The 16666-nt window shown below is 53.9% G+C and overlaps 5 protein-coding genes across 6 annotated transcripts; 1 reads left to right on the forward strand and 4 right to left on the reverse strand.

Annotated features, from left to right (window-relative positions):
• Nucleotides 1-161: 161 nt before the first annotated feature.
• IUM83_17970 (putative LRR protein) lies at nt 162-2111 on the reverse strand (the record flags this gene model as incomplete). The annotated part of the gene is made up of 1 exon (XM_067942942.1): nt 162-2111. The coding sequence occupies one exon, from the start codon at nt 2109-2111 to the stop codon at nt 162-164; it is 1950 nt and encodes a 649-aa protein (XP_067795887.1).
• Nucleotides 2112-2569: 458 nt separating this feature from the next.
• On the reverse strand, nt 2570-4273 carry IUM83_17971 (Paxillin 1; the record flags this gene model as incomplete). The annotated part of the gene is made up of 1 exon (XM_067942943.1): nt 2570-4273. One exon carries the CDS (start codon nt 4271-4273, stop codon nt 2570-2572), a length of 1704 nt encoding a protein of 567 aa, XP_067795890.1.
• A 1241-nt stretch (nt 4274-5514) lies between these two features.
• On the reverse strand, nt 5515-7221 carry IUM83_17972 (Paxillin 1; the record flags this gene model as incomplete). The annotated part of the gene is made up of 1 exon (XM_067942944.1): nt 5515-7221. One exon carries the CDS (start codon nt 7219-7221, stop codon nt 5515-5517), a length of 1707 nt encoding a protein of 568 aa, XP_067795886.1.
• An 837-nt stretch (nt 7222-8058) lies between these two features.
• IUM83_17973 (anoctamin-like protein) lies at nt 8059-10548 on the forward strand (the record flags this gene model as incomplete). 2 transcript variants are annotated; one of them, XM_067942945.1, is made up of 2 exons in its annotated part: nt 8059-9868; nt 9976-9983. In XM_067942945.1, the coding sequence occupies 2 exons, from the start codon at nt 8059-8061 to the stop codon at nt 9981-9983; spliced, it is 1818 nt and encodes a 605-aa protein (XP_067795940.1). The 2 variants fall into 2 exon arrangements, with proteins under 2 accessions (XP_067795940.1, XP_067795939.1); XM_067942946.1 differs by having other exon boundaries at nt 8059-10548.
• A 98-nt stretch (nt 10549-10646) lies between these two features.
• IUM83_17974 (Paxillin 1) lies at nt 10647-12356 on the reverse strand (the record flags this gene model as incomplete). The annotated part of the gene is made up of 1 exon (XM_067942947.1): nt 10647-12356. One exon carries the CDS (start codon nt 12354-12356, stop codon nt 10647-10649), a length of 1710 nt encoding a protein of 569 aa, XP_067795911.1.
• Between the last annotated feature and the right edge of the window lie 4310 nt (nt 12357-16666).

The following is a 16666-nucleotide window of genomic DNA, read 5'->3' on the forward strand; positions in this document are numbered from 1 at the left end:
CAGGTTGACGGCACGACTTGCTCGCCAACTTGGCGATCTCGGCGACCAAGGGCCAGGCTTCCGCGATGCGCAAACACAAGGACATCCAGCGCGCGTGGACGAGAATGGATGGTGCGTGGTGCATCTGCGTGTTGCCTTTTCGCGTTACTGGATGAGGAGCTCTACATGCGGATGATGGGCACAAGACCGCGTAGGTTCGAGACCCCGGCCTTCAGCGCATCCGCGTTGATCTTGTTGTAGCGCAGGTCCAACACGCGAACACCCGTGAGCATGGCGACGTCCGTCACCTTGCAGCAGTCCGACAGGTTGAGCTCGTGCACGTTCCGCAGCGCTGACACGTCTTCGAGCTGCACGCAGCCCGAGAGATTGAGCGTGTGCACTCTGGCCAGCGCGGAGACGTCGCGGATACTCGGGCAATGGCGGAGCGACAGCGTGTGTACGGCCTTCAGCGCCGACACGTCCTCGATCCGGGGGCAGTAGCTCAGGTCCAGCTCCCGAGCGTTTGCGAGCGGCGACACGTCCTCCAGTTTCGAGCACCCGGCGAGTTTCAAGACGCGCGCGCTTCGAGCTAGCGGACGGACGTCCTCAAGTGCGTCGCAGAACCGCAAGTCCACATCCTGCGCCCCAGAGATGAAGCTGACGTCGCTGATGCGAGAGCACCCGGACAGATTCACCTTCGCAAGGTGCGCGGCCGACTTCGCCAGCACCTCAATGTCCTCGAGCTTTTCGCAGCGGTAGGTGGCAATCGAGTGCACCTCGCGCAGTGACGACCCCAGCGATCGCAGGTTCTTGCAGAAGCTCACATCGAGTTCGCGAACGCGTGTTAGTCCTTCGAGGCTCCTCAGCTGGCCGCACCGTGACAGCACAAGCCGGTCAAGTGGAGGCAGGTGCTGCAGTTCGGAGCTTGCAAACGCTGTGCAGCTCGAGAGGTCCAACTCGCGAAGGCTTGAGCTCTTAGTCAGTGCTGACAGATCGGTCACGGCATCGCATTGCCGCAGAGAAAGCTCTCGGACCCCATCGCCGAGTGCGGAGATGTCGCTGACGTATCTGCAGAGCGCAAGCTGAAGCTTGGGCACTCGTCCAAGTGCGCTCACATCCGTCACGTTGATGCATCCTGTGAGGTCCAAGTCCTGTACGCCGCCAAGTGATGACACGTCGACAACCCCCGAGCACTTGCGCAGCTTGAGGGTATGCACTTTCCCCAGAGCGCTCACGTTGGTCACGTTGATGCAGCCGGACAGGTTCAACTCGTGCACGTTGCCCAGTGCGCTAACGTTGGTGACATTCGCGCAGCCGCCCAGATTCAACTCGTGCACGTTGCCAAGCGCACTCACATCGCTCACCTCCGGACAATTACGCAAGCTAACACGACGTACTTGCCTCAGTGGGGCGACGTCGCTGATACCACGACACACGTTGAGCTGGACCGACTCGCACTTTGCCAGTGGGGTGAGATCCGTGACGGCGTGGCAGTACGACAGGTCGACGTGCTTTGATCGTCCGAGGAACGACACATCCTCCAGGAAGTTGCAATAGCTCAAGTCCACCTCGCGGATGCCGTTCAGCCAGTGCAAGCCGTCGATCTGGCTGCAGCCACTTAGCCCCAGCTCCTGCAGGTGATTCACGCCGTCGAACAAGCTCACGTGCACGATTCCTGACAAATTCAGCCGCTTGACTTGACTATCGTTGCCGTCACGAATACAGTCTTGAAGCACCTTTGGGCAGCTGTACTGCATGGGGACACTCACGCCGTCTTCATCGGTGTAGCTCTCGCTCGACTGTTGAGCTGGTTCGGGTTCCGGTGCTGGTTGGTTGCTCTCGAGGTCAACGATGAGGCCTCCCGATGCATTCACGTTGTAGTGAATATTTTCTTGCACTCTGCTAGTTTCCTGATCACCGCCGACGGGTTGAAAGACTATGTTGCGAAGGTTTTGCCACTTGCTCAGCACGTGAAGTAGCTCTGACACGGTGCAGACCAACGACGCTTCGGCCCTGAGCTGGATGTGCTCATGGACGACGTCGTAGAAGAATCGACTCAGTTCTGCCAGTGCCACCGATTCGTTTAGTGTCAGGAACGGGATCAAATGCTCGTCCCAAAGTTCAATCGGCATCGTGTGCTGCAAGTGGCATACAAGACCATGGCGACTTGATTGTTGTTGCATTGTTGTCTGTTGGGAGGTGGGCAGTATCCGCAGGAGATAAAGAGGAGTGCTGGATGCACTGGAGTCGTACGGACTGAAAATGCGCCACTGGACTTTCAAACGACTCGCGCACATGCTTTGTGATCTAGCTGTTTTCGCCATGGGGAGCAGCACTTGGAACCCTCCCGTACAGCTCATGGACAAAATCTGCCGGATGGGAGTGAAGCATGTGGACCAAATCGCACGGTGGTTGCCATACCGTCCATCAGCACATGGTAGTATTGCTGCCTCTGCCTCCTTCGTGGCGTATAAATTCCTCAAATTCCTCAAACTTTGTACTACAGTAGTAGTGGAAGTGTGTGGCACGCACGTTCACGAAACTACGAATACTTCTTTAATAATATTTTCAAACGCCAGCACAGCAAACTCTAGTGCCCATCACTGTTTCCACCACCACAGCCAGCCCCCCCTGCAATCGGTAGGCACGACGTTGACGGGTAAATACTCATGACATTCACCATGACTGTCCAGCACAGCGACAGCGCGAAGTACGAGAGAGTCACGATGCCAAAAACCCGACTGGATCCACCGTTTTGCTTGAGTTGCTGCGTCTCCGCTTTCTGACGAGGCAACAGCGGTAAGAAGAGCAACCCAGCAAGATTCAACGAGTACCGGATCAAGAGGACGTACGTCACCTCCCAGCGCACGTGGTGCGAGTCCTCGACAATGTCGGCGTTGGTCACGTCGAAGTGGCTGTTCACGTTCTTCGTAAACGTGCTGGCTAGAGGAATGGCAATGTTGGAGATCGATCCGACCAAACCATACACGGCGCCTTCATTTCCTTCGCCATCCAGCTCCACCATCACAAATGTAGCGATGACGAAGGAGATGCCATTGGGAAGAGCTTCTGCTACGGGCACTCCCAGCCAGAACCACTGGCTGCGAATGACATTCCACGTCGTGAGCATTGTGACCGCGAAGTCCATGATGGTCACCGAAGTGATCGTGATGGTGTGCATCACCCGCCAGTTCCAGTGAAGGCCGTACTTGCCCGTATAGTAAAGTGCGACAGCAAAGACGCCGTTGCCGACGATTGCCATGACTTTCTGGTGGAGAGGCGTGACCTCAGCCCAATATGCCTGCATCGGGTCTGAGCACGTGATCGTGAAGTTCTCAAAGATGCCAGAAAAATATTTGTAAGCGATGACCTGGTACATGGGTCGCAGCTGGATGAGGTACCACAACTCCGCAATGTAGTCTCGGAAAATGACGCCTGGGTGGGACTCTTCCTTAATGCAGTACCACGAAAGCGGGATCACTGGAAAACAGCACACACTGAGGATAGCCATCAGCTGCGGAAAGCTCAGCGAGAAGTCGAAATCTCCCCCGTAGTGGGTCCCGTTGAAAGCAAGGCCTGTGAGAATGCTCGAAATGGTTACAAACGCTGTGCGAACCATGTAGATCGTAGTCTGCGTGTAACCGCGCGTAGCCTCAGGCTCGCGTTGGGCAACTTCGACCATCATGGCATCAGCAGCCACGTCAGCTCCGACGTAGCCAATGGCCGCAATCATCATCATCGCGACAAACTTGCCACCAACATGGTGTGCCGACTCGTTGAAAGTGGCGACGATCTCGGGGGTCAGTTCTTCTTCGTCCATCGTAGCGTACTTGTTGTCTGGATAGTATGGGGCTCCTGCATCCATACAGGCCATAGCGACCAGCATGATGAAGCATAATGCCCAGCCGATGACCATGAATGGGCGACGGCGGTAGCCCCAGATAGGCACGCAGTCCGTCATCAAGCCATAGAAAATCTTGAACGACCACGGCATGTTGAGCAGCACCGTGGCAGACACCACTTGGGTTCCTTCCATGTTGAGGTAATTGAAGAGGAACGGGTAGACGGTTCCGGGCAGCGTACCAAAGATCATACCCACCGCGGCGTACTGCGCAACGATTCCAATGTAGTCACGGCTCCAAATGTTAACTTCGCCGCCGTCGCGTAGAGCTCCACCTTCGTATAGTTGCGGTGACTTTGTGTCGAGATACCATTCGTTTTCTTTCGTAGGCGAGTAGGTGTATGACGGACCTGGAGCCAGCAAGTCGATTTTCTTGTGCGGTGTCGTCCGCATCGGTTCCTCGAGTATCGGCACTATGGTTGCGCACTAGTAGTAGTAAACGGTAGTGTGCGTTTTCTCTCGTATGGTTGCGTACTATAACTAAAAAGCGAAAGTGGTCCTTTGATTATTATTTATCGCACGTCGCGACTTGACAACGAGGCCATCAAAACTCGCGAGTGATGTTGATCATAAACCATCTGAAAGGTAGTCTCAACCACGACTTGGACGACATTTGGGACCAAGAAACGATGGGGAGTCCGCGCAGAGTCCCGGACATCGAGCAGTGGCCTATGTCTCGTAAGCGAAAACTCGCCATTACAGTAGGAGTATTCGCAACCTGTCGGCGCTCAAGATTTCAGTACAGTACATGTATTAATACAGCCTGTACTTGGAAAGGCTCGTTTTTGTTTTAATTCATCGCGTGCGTGAATGCATATGACGCGAACTGCCTCAACCTGTAAATTCGGTGTGGCTGGGTGAGTCAAGGTACATGTACTGGGAGTTGGTTGGTCTTGCTCGTGCGGACACAATAACATGTAGTTGTAGTCCAGGACTGCAAAAATGGGAAGCAATATATTGGAGACCCCGTGCGGTGATGTTACAATTCCTGAAGCGTAAGTACACGACGTGGTGCACACTGCGCATTTTCCTCCGCTTGAAGGATCGTCAGGGGTTAACACTGTAAACATCCTGGCCTTCCAGCTGTAGGCAGCGGTCGATGCGAACTAAAGTACCAGTACAGGTATTATTTCCCGTTGGAATTGCGCTCTCGGCCTCGCGACCAGAGGTCAATCCAGAGGGTCCACTTGTCACAAGAGAATCCACAACCTTATGATACGGAGGCAGGTTTAACATTTTTTTGCTAAGAGTCTTGAGACGAAGGCAGTTCGAGTCAAATACAGTAGAGGAGCCAGAACTGATGTACAGTTCCGACGTAGAGCTCATACATGTATTATTAATAATACATGCTGATGTTCGCTCTGAATCATTCCTGTGTTGCTACGTTGGTAAGATCTCTTTGTGTACTAAAAATTCACTCCGGGATCGCTTTTCAGACTTCAAGCTGTTTCTACCTTCAGTTAGCACCGTACATGTACATTAATTTATCATTCTTGCATTTTCTTGACAAGCAAGTCCACTTTGATCGAATATTCTTTACCGGCCGGGCTGTAAACCCCAACGACATCTAACGAGTGATATTGATTTAATCTACTTCGACGTATTTTGAACTGCACAACTACTTACAAACCTACCTAGTGACTATCTCTATTACTTGCATTGCATCCGGGACCGCCTGCGATCCACAGGCAAGAGGTAGTTGGGTAGATGCTCAAAATATTCACCATGGTCGTCCAACATAGCGAAACCACAAAGTACGTGAGCGTTAGGGTCCCCATAAAGCGGCTGGAGCCACCAAAGTGCTTGAGCTGCTGCGTATCCGCTTTCTGCCGAGGCAACAACGGCAGGAAGAGCAGCGCAGCAAGGTTCATGGCGTACCGGATCAGGAGGACGTACGTCACCTCCCACCGCACGTGCTTCGAGTCGTCAACAATGTCGGTGTTGGTCACATCAAAATTGCTGTCCACATTCTTCGTGAACGTGCTGGCGAGGGGGACTGCTATATTGGATGCGGAGCCGACCAAACCGTACACGGCGCCTTCGTTGCCTTCGCCAGCCAGCTCCACCATAACAAATGTCGCGATCACGAAAGCGATTCCATTTGGAAGAGCCTCCGCTACAGGTACGCCTAACCAGAACCACTGGTTGCGAACTATATCCCACGTTGTGACCATTGTGACTGTAAACTCCATTATTACCACCGAGACTATTGTGATGGCATGCATTTTCCTCCAGCTCCACTGAAGTCCATATTTCCCAGTGAAGTACAACGTGATAGCGAACACTCCGTTCCCCACGATGGTCATGATCTTCTCGTTCATAGGTGTGACTTCAGCCCAGTACGCTTGCATCGGGTCTAAGCACGTGACACTAAACTTCTCAAATATGCCTGCGAGAAACTTGTACGCGATGACCTGGTACATTGGACGCATCTGGACCAGATGCCATAGTTCAGCGATGTAGTCTCGGAAAATCATGCCTGGGTGACGTTCTTCCTTGATGCAGTACCACGAGATCGGAATGACCGGGAAGCAGTAGATGCTCAGAACGAGCATTAGCTGAGGAAAGCTCAGCGAGAAGTCGAAATCGCCACCGTAATCTTTGCCGTTAAACGCGAAGCCTGTCAAGATGTTTGATACCATTACGAAAGCTGTGCGCACCATATAAATCGTCGTCTGCGTATACCCGCGCGTAGCCTCAGGCTCGCGCTGGGCAACTTCGACCATCATGGCATCAGCAGCCACGTCAGCCGCGATGTAGCCGAAAGCAGCGACCATCATCATCACGATAAACTTGCCACCCACGTGGTGTGCCGACTCATTAAAAGTGGCGACAATCTCTGGAGGCACCGAATGCGGGTCCATTTTTGCGTACTTTTCGTCTGGGTAGTACGGGTCACCAGCGTCCATACAGGCCATAGCGACCAGCATAATGAAGCACAATGACCATCCGATGACCATGAAAGGCCGACGTCGGTAGCCGAAGATGGGAACACAGTCCGTGAGCATGCCGAAAAATACCTTGAATGACCATGGCATGCTGAGCAACACCGTGGCAGACATCACCTGTGTGCCTTCCATGTTGAGGTAGTTGAAGAGAAACGGGTAAACTGTACCGGGCAGCGTGCCAACAACCATACCGACGGACGCATACTGCACCACAAGTCCGATATAATTGCGCTTCCAAATATTTACTTCTTCGCCCTCTCGAAGAGCGCCACCGTCATAGATCTGTGGCGACTTGGCGTTGAGATGCCAATCACTGTCCTTCCGAGCAGAATACACGGAGTCCGACGGCGCGGGCGGGAGCAAGTCGAACGTCTTGCGCGCCGCCACTTCCATCGCTTCCTCGAGTATCGGTAGAATGGTTGCTTGGCTAGCGGTTGTTTACTCGAAGCTGGAATAGAGGGAGTGGTCGATCGGCAACGGGTCAAACCATAGGATCATAGGACACATCTCGCGGAGGGTTTCAGACCCATCGCGCCGAACTGCAAAAGAAGGAGCTTTTCAGTGAGAAACGAAGCCGCATTCAAGTGCACAGCCACGAACCTTGAACGACATTTGGGAGCACGAAATGATGGGAACGGTGCAGAGCCCAGCGACTCGCACTTCTGGTGTCTGTAGGTTTGGTGGAACGCGACCAACTGGTTAAATTGTGCCTGTCGCCAAAGTCGCAGTGGCGCATCACGCAAGTCGCCGCTGCAGGACCGTCCCACCGCACTTTGACAGGCTGAGAGGGACATCCATCGTCCACTCGAAACATCACCACCTTTTCAGCAGCAACACCACACATATGCGCACATGTACATGTACTTCGAAGTAGTTGGCAGCATAGACGTCGGTGGCCCACCTCACAGCTGCAAACAATTCGCAGGAGACAGATGAAATCCAAATTTCGGCTAAAACTTCAATGTAGCTGCCACGAGCAGATTCCATGTAGTGTTGACTTCCTACATGTAGTTGGATATAATACAGTAGCACAAGCACAAACTGCGGGACGAGCGGTGATCTCTGCTTGCCAGTAATCAGAGCCACTTCCCCACGCAGTCGACACAGTAACAGCGTTAGCAACAAATCTGCCCGTGAGGAACTTGCCTCTTTGACACATGGCTACATTTCGTGTTCCGTACACCACTGAAGTAACACATCACATCGGTGTAGCCAAGTCGGGCAGGCGTCATGGAGCTGCGGCGTCGGCACCGCGCAGGCGCCGCCAGCGTCGCGACGGCCGAGCCGCGCGTCGCGTCCGAGTCTCCTCTGCGTCGCCGCCGGTCTCTGGTGCTCGCGCGGCCGCTGCGCTGCGCGTTCCCGCGCCTGGCCAAGCCCAAGAAGGTCGCGAGCAGCCCTGACGCCGCCGTCGTCGCGCGTAACTCGAACGCCAGCGCGTCTTCGCTCAGCGGCAAGCGCCGGCGCAGCTCCGAGGAGGCCGCCGCACCCGCTTCTGGCGGCCACTTGAAGCTGCAGCGCTTCGCCCCCGCGCAGAGGCTCGTGGACGACCGGGCGGACTTCTGTCTGTACCTGGAGCTGCGCCGCGCGAGCCGCGCGCAGACGCTGGAGGACGCGCACGCGGCCGTGCAGGTGGCGGCCAGCGCGCTACGAGCCGCGGGCTGCCGCGTGGCCGTCCACCGGCTGCAGGCGCCCGACTCGGAGCTGCTGGCCGCCAGCCAGGACGACACGCAGGCCTACGCGCTGTCCATCGGCTGCGACGTGCCCGACCTCAGCGTCTCGCAGAGCGGCGCGTGGGCCGGCCGAGTGGCCGTTCAGCTGGCCCCGTGGGTCACGCAGCACCCGCACTACAACAGCCACGTGCTGCCCCTGAGAGGCGCGGCGCAGAGCCAACGGCTGTGCAAGCTGATCCTGACCGAGCTGAGGCTGCAGCTCGACGTCTGCTGCCTGCACCAGGAAGGACACGGAGAGCTGGGCAAAGCGACGGGCGCGCCCGTGCTGCTCAGCGCCAGGGAGAAGCTGCTGCCGCAGGTCATGAGGACCCACGGGCTCACGAACGTGGCGCTCTACCCGCTGCATCGAGACGAGGCGAGACGCCAGTTGACGCGGCGCTGGGGCGCGCAGAGCGCCCTGGCGCTGCCCCCGCTCGAGGACATCCACGCGTACTTTGGCCCAAAGATCGCCATGTACTTCGCGTGGCTGGCGTTCTACACGCGGATGCTGGTGCTGCCGAGCGTCTATGGAGTGGTGGTGCATGTGCTAGGGCTGCTGAATCTGGCGCCGAGTTGCACGGTGCACTGCGTCTTGGTGGCGATCGGCACCTCGATCATTGCAGACATGTGGCGCCGGAGACAGAGGGAGGTGGAGTTCGCGTGGGGGTACGACGGCGTGCTGTCGTCCTTGCACGCGACAACGAGGCTGCAGTTTCGAGGCGAGTGGATGCAGGACCCCGTGACAGGCGAGAGGTGTTTCGACTTCCCGCACCACAAGCGGCTTCTTCGCCAGCTCTTGGCCGTTCCGTTGCTGGTGTCCATGTGCTGCTTGGTTGGAGGGTATGTGGTTGGGCTGCACGTGCTTTCAGAGCGTCTACGAGCGAGCTATAGTGACAGCTGCACACGGGCGTGGGCGCGAGAAGAGCAAGGTACACCGAGCGTTGGATATTGGGAGTACGTTGCTGATAAATGGGTGCCTAGCCACGACTTGATGATCTGTGGACTAGTTTCGCATGGACCAAGTGTGATCAACGCGGTGATTATTTACGTTATGGACAACCTGTACCAATTGCTAGCCCGAAAGCTCACTGAATTCGAAAACTACCGCACGCTCGACGAGCATGAAGCACATTTGGTGGCCAAGCGAATGCCTTTCCATCTCGTGAACAGCAATGCGTCCCTCTGGTTTCTCGCATTCTACGTTCGGCGCTTGGACCGGGTGCGCGAGCGACTTTGGATTCTGCTAGTGGCAGCGCAGTTGATCGATAACTTCAAGGAGGTGGGGCTACCCCTCGCCGTGTCTGTCGGTGGTCAAGTGCTTACAGCTGAGAGTAAGCGTCGTCGTCGACAAAGTCTCGAGAGCCTACAAAGCGATGTTATTGAAGGTAGCCTTCGTCACCGAAGGAAAAACTCCTTGCCTCAACTTCGAGCGAAGCAGGACCGTGAGAAAGTGGATGTGGTGAAAGCTGCTACTGAGCAGCGTTTAGCGCGAGTGCTCATGCAAAAACGGCAAGCCACCTATCGTGACACCTTTGCAGACTACAAGGAGCTCATGGTGCAGTTTGGTTACGTGACTCTGTACAGTCCTGTATTTCCTCTCGCAGCCGCATTCGCTTGGTTGAACAACACAATCGAGAGCCGATCTGACCTGCTCAAGCTAGTGAATCGCCACGGATATCAACGGCCGGTTGCACAGCATGCACGGGGCATTGGCGTGTGGGAGAAGGTCTTGGTGAGCTTCGCTGGAGTAGCTGTCGTGGTCAACTGCGCTCTCGTGTGGACGTACGAGCTAGATGAATTGCTGCCTGCGTGGACAGACCTCCAGCGGTTTGCCTTCATTGTGGCGTGCGAGCACGTGATTTTCGTCATCAAGGCTTGGTTGAATTGGGCTGCTCCTGAGGTACCGGTAACTTCATCACTTGGTAAGAAACCTGTATTGCCGCCGGCGGAGCAAGCGATTCCAGTGCAAAACGGTAGTGACTCGCCGCTGCCACGGGTAATAATGAAGTAAACAATGATAATCCCAAGCTGCTGAGCGATACTGCCAACGAGGAACTATCGGGACTGGGCAATTTGAATTCAATAACATTAGACAACGAGCACAACCATCTAGTGGCCACTGCTTGAGTCGCAACCGGTGCCACCAGCGATTACTAGACACGACGTAGACGGATAGATGGACATAATGTTCACCATGACAGTCCAACACAGTGAGCACCCGAAGTAAACGGCGGTCAAAAGCCCCATGAAGCGACTGGACCCACCGTTGTGCTTGAGCTGCTGCGTTTCAGCCTTTTGGCGGGGCAGCAGCGGTAGGAAGAGTAGCCCAGCGAGGTTCATAGTGTAGCGGATGATGAGAACGTAGGTCACCTCCCAGCGCACGTGAGTGGAGTCGTCCACAATGTCTGCGTTGGTCACGTCGAAGTGGCTGTCCACGTTTTTGGAGAGAGTACTGGCCAAGGGGATAGCAATGTTTGCGACCGATCCAACGAGACCGTACACGGCGCCTTCGTTGCCCTCGCCGGCTAATTCCACGATCACGTACGTTCCGATCACGAACGAGACACCGTGGGGAAGGTTCTCAACCACAGGAACTCCAAGCCAAAACCATTGATTCCGCACGACGTCCCAAGTGGTGAACATGGTCACGATGAAGTCCATGACCGTCACCGAAACGATGGTGATGGCGTGCATCGACCGCCAGTTCCAGTGGAGACCATATTTGCCCGTGAGGAAGAGCGTGATGGCGAAGATAGCGTTGCCGATGATAGCCATGACCTTTTCGTTGAGAGGTGTAGCCCCGGCCCAGTACGCCTGCATCGGGTCTGAGCACGTAATAGTGAAGTTTTCGAACACACCGGACAAGTACTTGTACACGATGACTTGGTACACTGGTCGCATCTGCATGAGGTACCACAGCTCAGCTAGGTAGTCACGGAAGACGACACCGGGGTGGCGCTCCTCTTTGATACAGTACCATGATAGCGGTATCACTGGCAGGCAACACGCTGTGAGGATGACCATCAACTGGGGAAAACTCAGCGAGAAGTTGAAATCACCACCGTAGTCTTTTCCGTTGAAGGCCACACCGGTGAGGATGCTCGAAACAGTCACGAAAGCGGTACGGACCATGTAGATCGTGGTCTGCGTGTACCCACGCGTAGCTTCCGGTTCGCGCTGAGCGACCTCGACCATCATAGCGTCAGCAGCGACATCGGCACCGACGTAGCCGATGGCAGCAATCATCATAAGCACAATAAATTTGCCGCCGACGTGATGTGCTGACTCGTTGAACGTTGCGATGATTTCAGGGGTCAGCTCGTCGGCGTCCATCTTTGCGTACTTGTTATCTGGGTAGTACGGGGCGCCAGCATCCATGCACGCCATGACTAAAAGCATTGTGAAGCACAACGTCCAGCCCATAAGCATGAACGGACGACGGCGATACCCCATCACTGGCACACAGTCTGTGATCATGCCGTAGAAGATCTTGAACGACCAAGGCATGTTTAACAGCACAACAGCCGACACGACCTGCGTTCCTTCCATGTTGAGATAGTTGAACAGGAACGGGTAGACCGTGCCGGGTAGCGTGCCGAAGATCATACCCACAGCGGCATACTGCACGACGAGTCCGATGTACTCGCGACTCCAAATATTGACTTCACCGCCGTCACGAAGGGCACCGCCTTCGTACTCCTGCGGCGACTGAGTGTTGAGATACCATTCGTTCTCCTTTCGCGGTGAAAACGTGAAGTCCGTCGACTTGGCTGGCGCCGGCGCCAGCAAGTCTATTTTCCTGCGTGGCGTCGTGCTCATCGTTTCTTCGAGTAGCGGTACTATGGTTGCTGACTTTTAGTGGAAAAACGGAACTGGAGCTTTGGTTTGCTCGAAAGGCAACCAGTCAAGCAACCACCTGCCACGCGCACCTGATAGACCTGGCATTGCCAGCAGGAAGGTCGGAGCACATGGCGATGATCGTCTGACTTGCACTCTCGACCGAAAACACGGCGACGGCGCAACCTCAATCTCCAAAGGCCCTCGGCACCACGCCAACGATGGGAGGTCGAAGTTCCGGGCAAAGGTCCGAACTTTCGGCCAGCACAACCACGGTATCCGATACAAAATACAACACAATCCGTATCAGGTGTAAGCAATGGTGGCGTTGTGCAAATCGACTCCGCCGTCTGTTACCCAGAATTCGTCAGCCACCGAAAAGGCTCGTTTACCGTCGCCACGAAGGCTTGGTGACCAAGCTCGTCAGGCTGACGGTCAGCCGCTACATCAAGGCAAGGTTCCCACTTGATCCAACCCTTTCCAGCTGGGTAGGTAAACGCAAATGCGTGTCGCCGCATATCGATTGCCCTGTCCACATTATTTTTGTTTTCACGGTTGAGGAGACAAAGCACGTGTACGTATGCAGAGTTGTCGGCCTTGGTTGCAGAGACTTCCGGGCCCACGAACCTCGAGTAGCCCGGCTAGCCTCGGGGTAAAGAGTTCCGATTCCCAAAAGACCTTCTGTGTTCGTAATGTCGACAGGAAAAACGGCATACAGTACGCTGCTTATCAGATACCATTCTAGCCTTCCAGCTGTCGTGGCCATCAACCCAAAGTGTTGGTCAACCCGCCAAACTTTGGAGGGCGTGGCGTTCATCTCTCTATGCCGACTTGGAGGGCGTGGCGTTCATCTCTCTATGCCGACTTGGAGTGCCGCTGGAACCGTCTCGACTGCGGACTTTTAAAATCCACTTTCGTGGCGTTATGGTGTAGACACGTATTCATGCCTGTGCGCGTATGGGTATGGCTGTTGCTGCCTTGGGCAACATGACGGTGTTTGCCTGCCTATATCCTTTTATTAGTCGAGAGATTTGCTGTTCAACTGGAGATTCAAAATCTACTTCAACGTATGCATTTTCCATGCAAATTTAATAGTTAAGATCGGTATTGCTCCGATCTTAACTTTTAAATTTTCATGGAAAATGTGTAGCTTGAACACTAGAACGCTAATACAAACTCCATAAAAAATCAAGATCAAACCTTAGAGAGGGATCCCTCGCGCATCCCGCCGGGATGGCGAGGCTGCCGATTGAACGACAGGTACATGTGTACGTACAGTGTGTACCGGTAGTACTGTACAGAATTGCTTTGTCGATTTGAGATGCTGTGCACTGCACCTCCACTGGATGTTCCAGAGCCTCTCAGGCCAAAAACGAGGAAGTGGGTTCGGTAGCCGCCCCTACGGGCAAATTCTCGGTGTTGTGGGAATTGCCGTTTTCGCTCTGCAAGCCATCCCGCTCTTCTCGTGTTTTTTTGCCGCAAACAAGTTGTCGTTTGTTGCTCGAACACGGCCCACAGCTTCAGGTTTTTATCGCTTGCGTCGGTTGAACAGCAACGAGTTCGGTGCTACATAATGTCGCTGACGGTCACCGTTGGAATGAAGGAGGTAGATAACTCCATGTCTGAATGGACAAGTGGATTGAGATGCCCCCGCCCACACACACACACCTCGCTGAAAGACCCACCGGCGGTGCAACCGAGCCTGGCTATTATCATCGCCTCAACCGTTTCCCATCAACAATTTCACCGTGTCGGGGCTTACCAAGATTAAGTGTTCGAGACAATATCGCACCCAAAACGTTTTGCTCCACGACTTCGAAAGCCACTCAAATCGAAGGTGCCTACAGTCAGGTGATAATTATTAATAACACGTTAGTATGTTGGCGAACCAAAAATCAAAAGGCCCTTTTGAAACCCGTTGAACCCATTGGGTGTAGCATTACCTAGGTGATCGAGCTTGTAAGCCACCAAACACATCAGCTCGAGAAATAGCTAGGCTCGCACCATATACAACTGCGTCTCGAGAACAAAAAGCAAGTTGGAGCAGCGGAGAGAACGCAAACTTGCGCTGTATTAACGCGGTAAGCAGCACGAAAGAGATAACCTCAAGCCCTGAGAATACCACGATGTTCGCCAATACAGATCCCCCCAGACTTTGGTGCCATCAAGGTAGTAAACCGCGTTGAGTAGGTGTTCTAAGATGAATTTGTACACTACGAATTCGATTGGTAGCATGCACTTGATGTACTTGAAAAGAGTGAGATATTTGCTGTGGAATAGCAATTGCAGACCTTGACCGACGAAGTTTTTGGACCTTTCAGCTCGCAATACTCTTCGAGTTAGTGGATCTTGATCAGAATATCTTGTAAGGCGCTGCACTGGAGCAATTGAAGCAGGCACACCAATAAATGATCGCTTATACCAGCCTTGAGATGGAAGAGTTGAGTCGTAACTAGCTGGGTAAATCATGTTCAATGTTCGCAATACGTCCAATTTTCCTATACAATGCGCTGGTATACCATGAGGGACGCAAGCTCGAGGTCGGATATTCTTGAACGAGCCCTCGTCGAATGGATTCTCAGCAATAGATAGAATCAACGCAATCAGTTCCTCCATCTTAGTTTTACCGGAACTGCTAAGACGGCGCTCGTTGCCTCTATTCGGCAGCAAGGCTCTTCGCTTTTTAATCAACTTGGTCGCTTTAGCCGAACCTCGATATCCTCCACGATGGATTCCAGCATGTCTGACGCGATAATCACAACGAACATGGTCGTCGAGCCCAAGTTATACATGGCCACCGAGAGAAACACTGTGATGAAGGAATCTAAGAGAAACGCCACAAACTCGGGCATTAAATCTTCCAGCTCACGAACGGCGTGCACTACAAAGTGTTTTACAGCAAATTCCCAGAACGGCAGTACCAGAATTGAGACAAACTGGAAATGGGTTGGCAGGTAGTCGCTCAGGGTCTTGAAAAGAGGGTAAACCGTTACGAGTGTCATATGCGCGATACAATAGCGAAAGAACCGCAACAGATAAGGCAAGAACGCGGAGTTGCGGGTGAACGGGGCCCGACCCAAGAGGAGCAGCATCATCGTGGGCGTGGTCATCCCGATGTGGATGGCCGAGCTCTGGAGCGTGAACAACACGGGGAAGCCTATCACATTCGCCAAAAGGAGAGAATCCCGTGCAACCGGTTGCCACTGTCGTGGACACTATTATCCTGTGGGTGAGACCAAACGTAAATCCCGGCACGATGTACACCAGTTGCGAAGCGTCCGTGAAATTGATGAGGAAATAGTCAGTTAATCCGGATCCAGAAATCCCAATTGGTCGGAGGGGGAGGCACTCGAGCAGCATGAAGAGCAGGTAGCGGGGAAAGCATGCTGGCCAAGATGACGCGAGTGCGGGACGTGGTTTCGCAGTAGAAGTGGAAACTCTCGAATCGTTCGATGAGTCGTTCGATGGAGTATTTTCCCTGGAGAAAAGATTAAAAGTTAGTGTAATAGGGGTGACGATTGTGTATTATACAGAACTGGATGAGCTTTCAATCAAAGGATGAACGCGTGGTGTGGTCCATTGAAAACGCTAGGGAGACATCCACACGTATGACGTCTATGCTGAGATCATGCTGGTCCCTCGCATGAGATCACGGCACGACCATCAGGGGTTCCACCAACACACACTGGTGGTGGCCTCTCAGGGTCGAGGAATCCCGCAGAATTGCATTGTCGAGGATCCAACCAGAGAATCAAGTTGAGAGCTCTTCTGAGGAGAAAATAGGGCTATTAGAAGAACATTCGATGTCACTCGCCCGCGTCCAGCGTGCCGCACGGTACCTACACATTAACCCTGGCGACACTCTTGGAGCTCGTTCCATCTCTTCGAAGCGATTCCATGGTGAACTTCTGGTGGGTGGAGTCGCAGCCATTCCTACCAGTGCATTCTTTTGGAAGGCGTGAACTTGCGATTGTTTCCTCGTCGCTGTCCGCTTCAGGTACTGCAGCACCCACTCATCAATTATTTCAGCTAACGCTGCTGCCAATGTAAAAATATCAGCGAACCCAAGCTAATTGAGTTTGCGATGCTACTTGCTCTGCTTCACGTGCCCTCCGTGAGACTCAATCGTCAACTCGAGCGCCGTCCGAATTGATTGATTGCTGTATGTTAATCGCTACATCCAGAAACTCGGGCAAGTGCTTCACGTATGACAACGTTTGGCGACGTGAATGTCGCGAGGTGGTCTTGCTGTCAGCCAATTGCTGCTGCCGTGATGTTGGATCATAGTCCAT

This window comes from Phytophthora cinnamomi, assembly GCF_018691715.1.
Source record: "Phytophthora cinnamomi strain GKB4 chromosome Unknown Contig18, whole genome shotgun sequence".
In the NCBI taxonomy this organism is placed as follows: Eukaryota; Oomycota; class Peronosporomycetes; order Peronosporales; family Peronosporaceae; genus Phytophthora; species Phytophthora cinnamomi.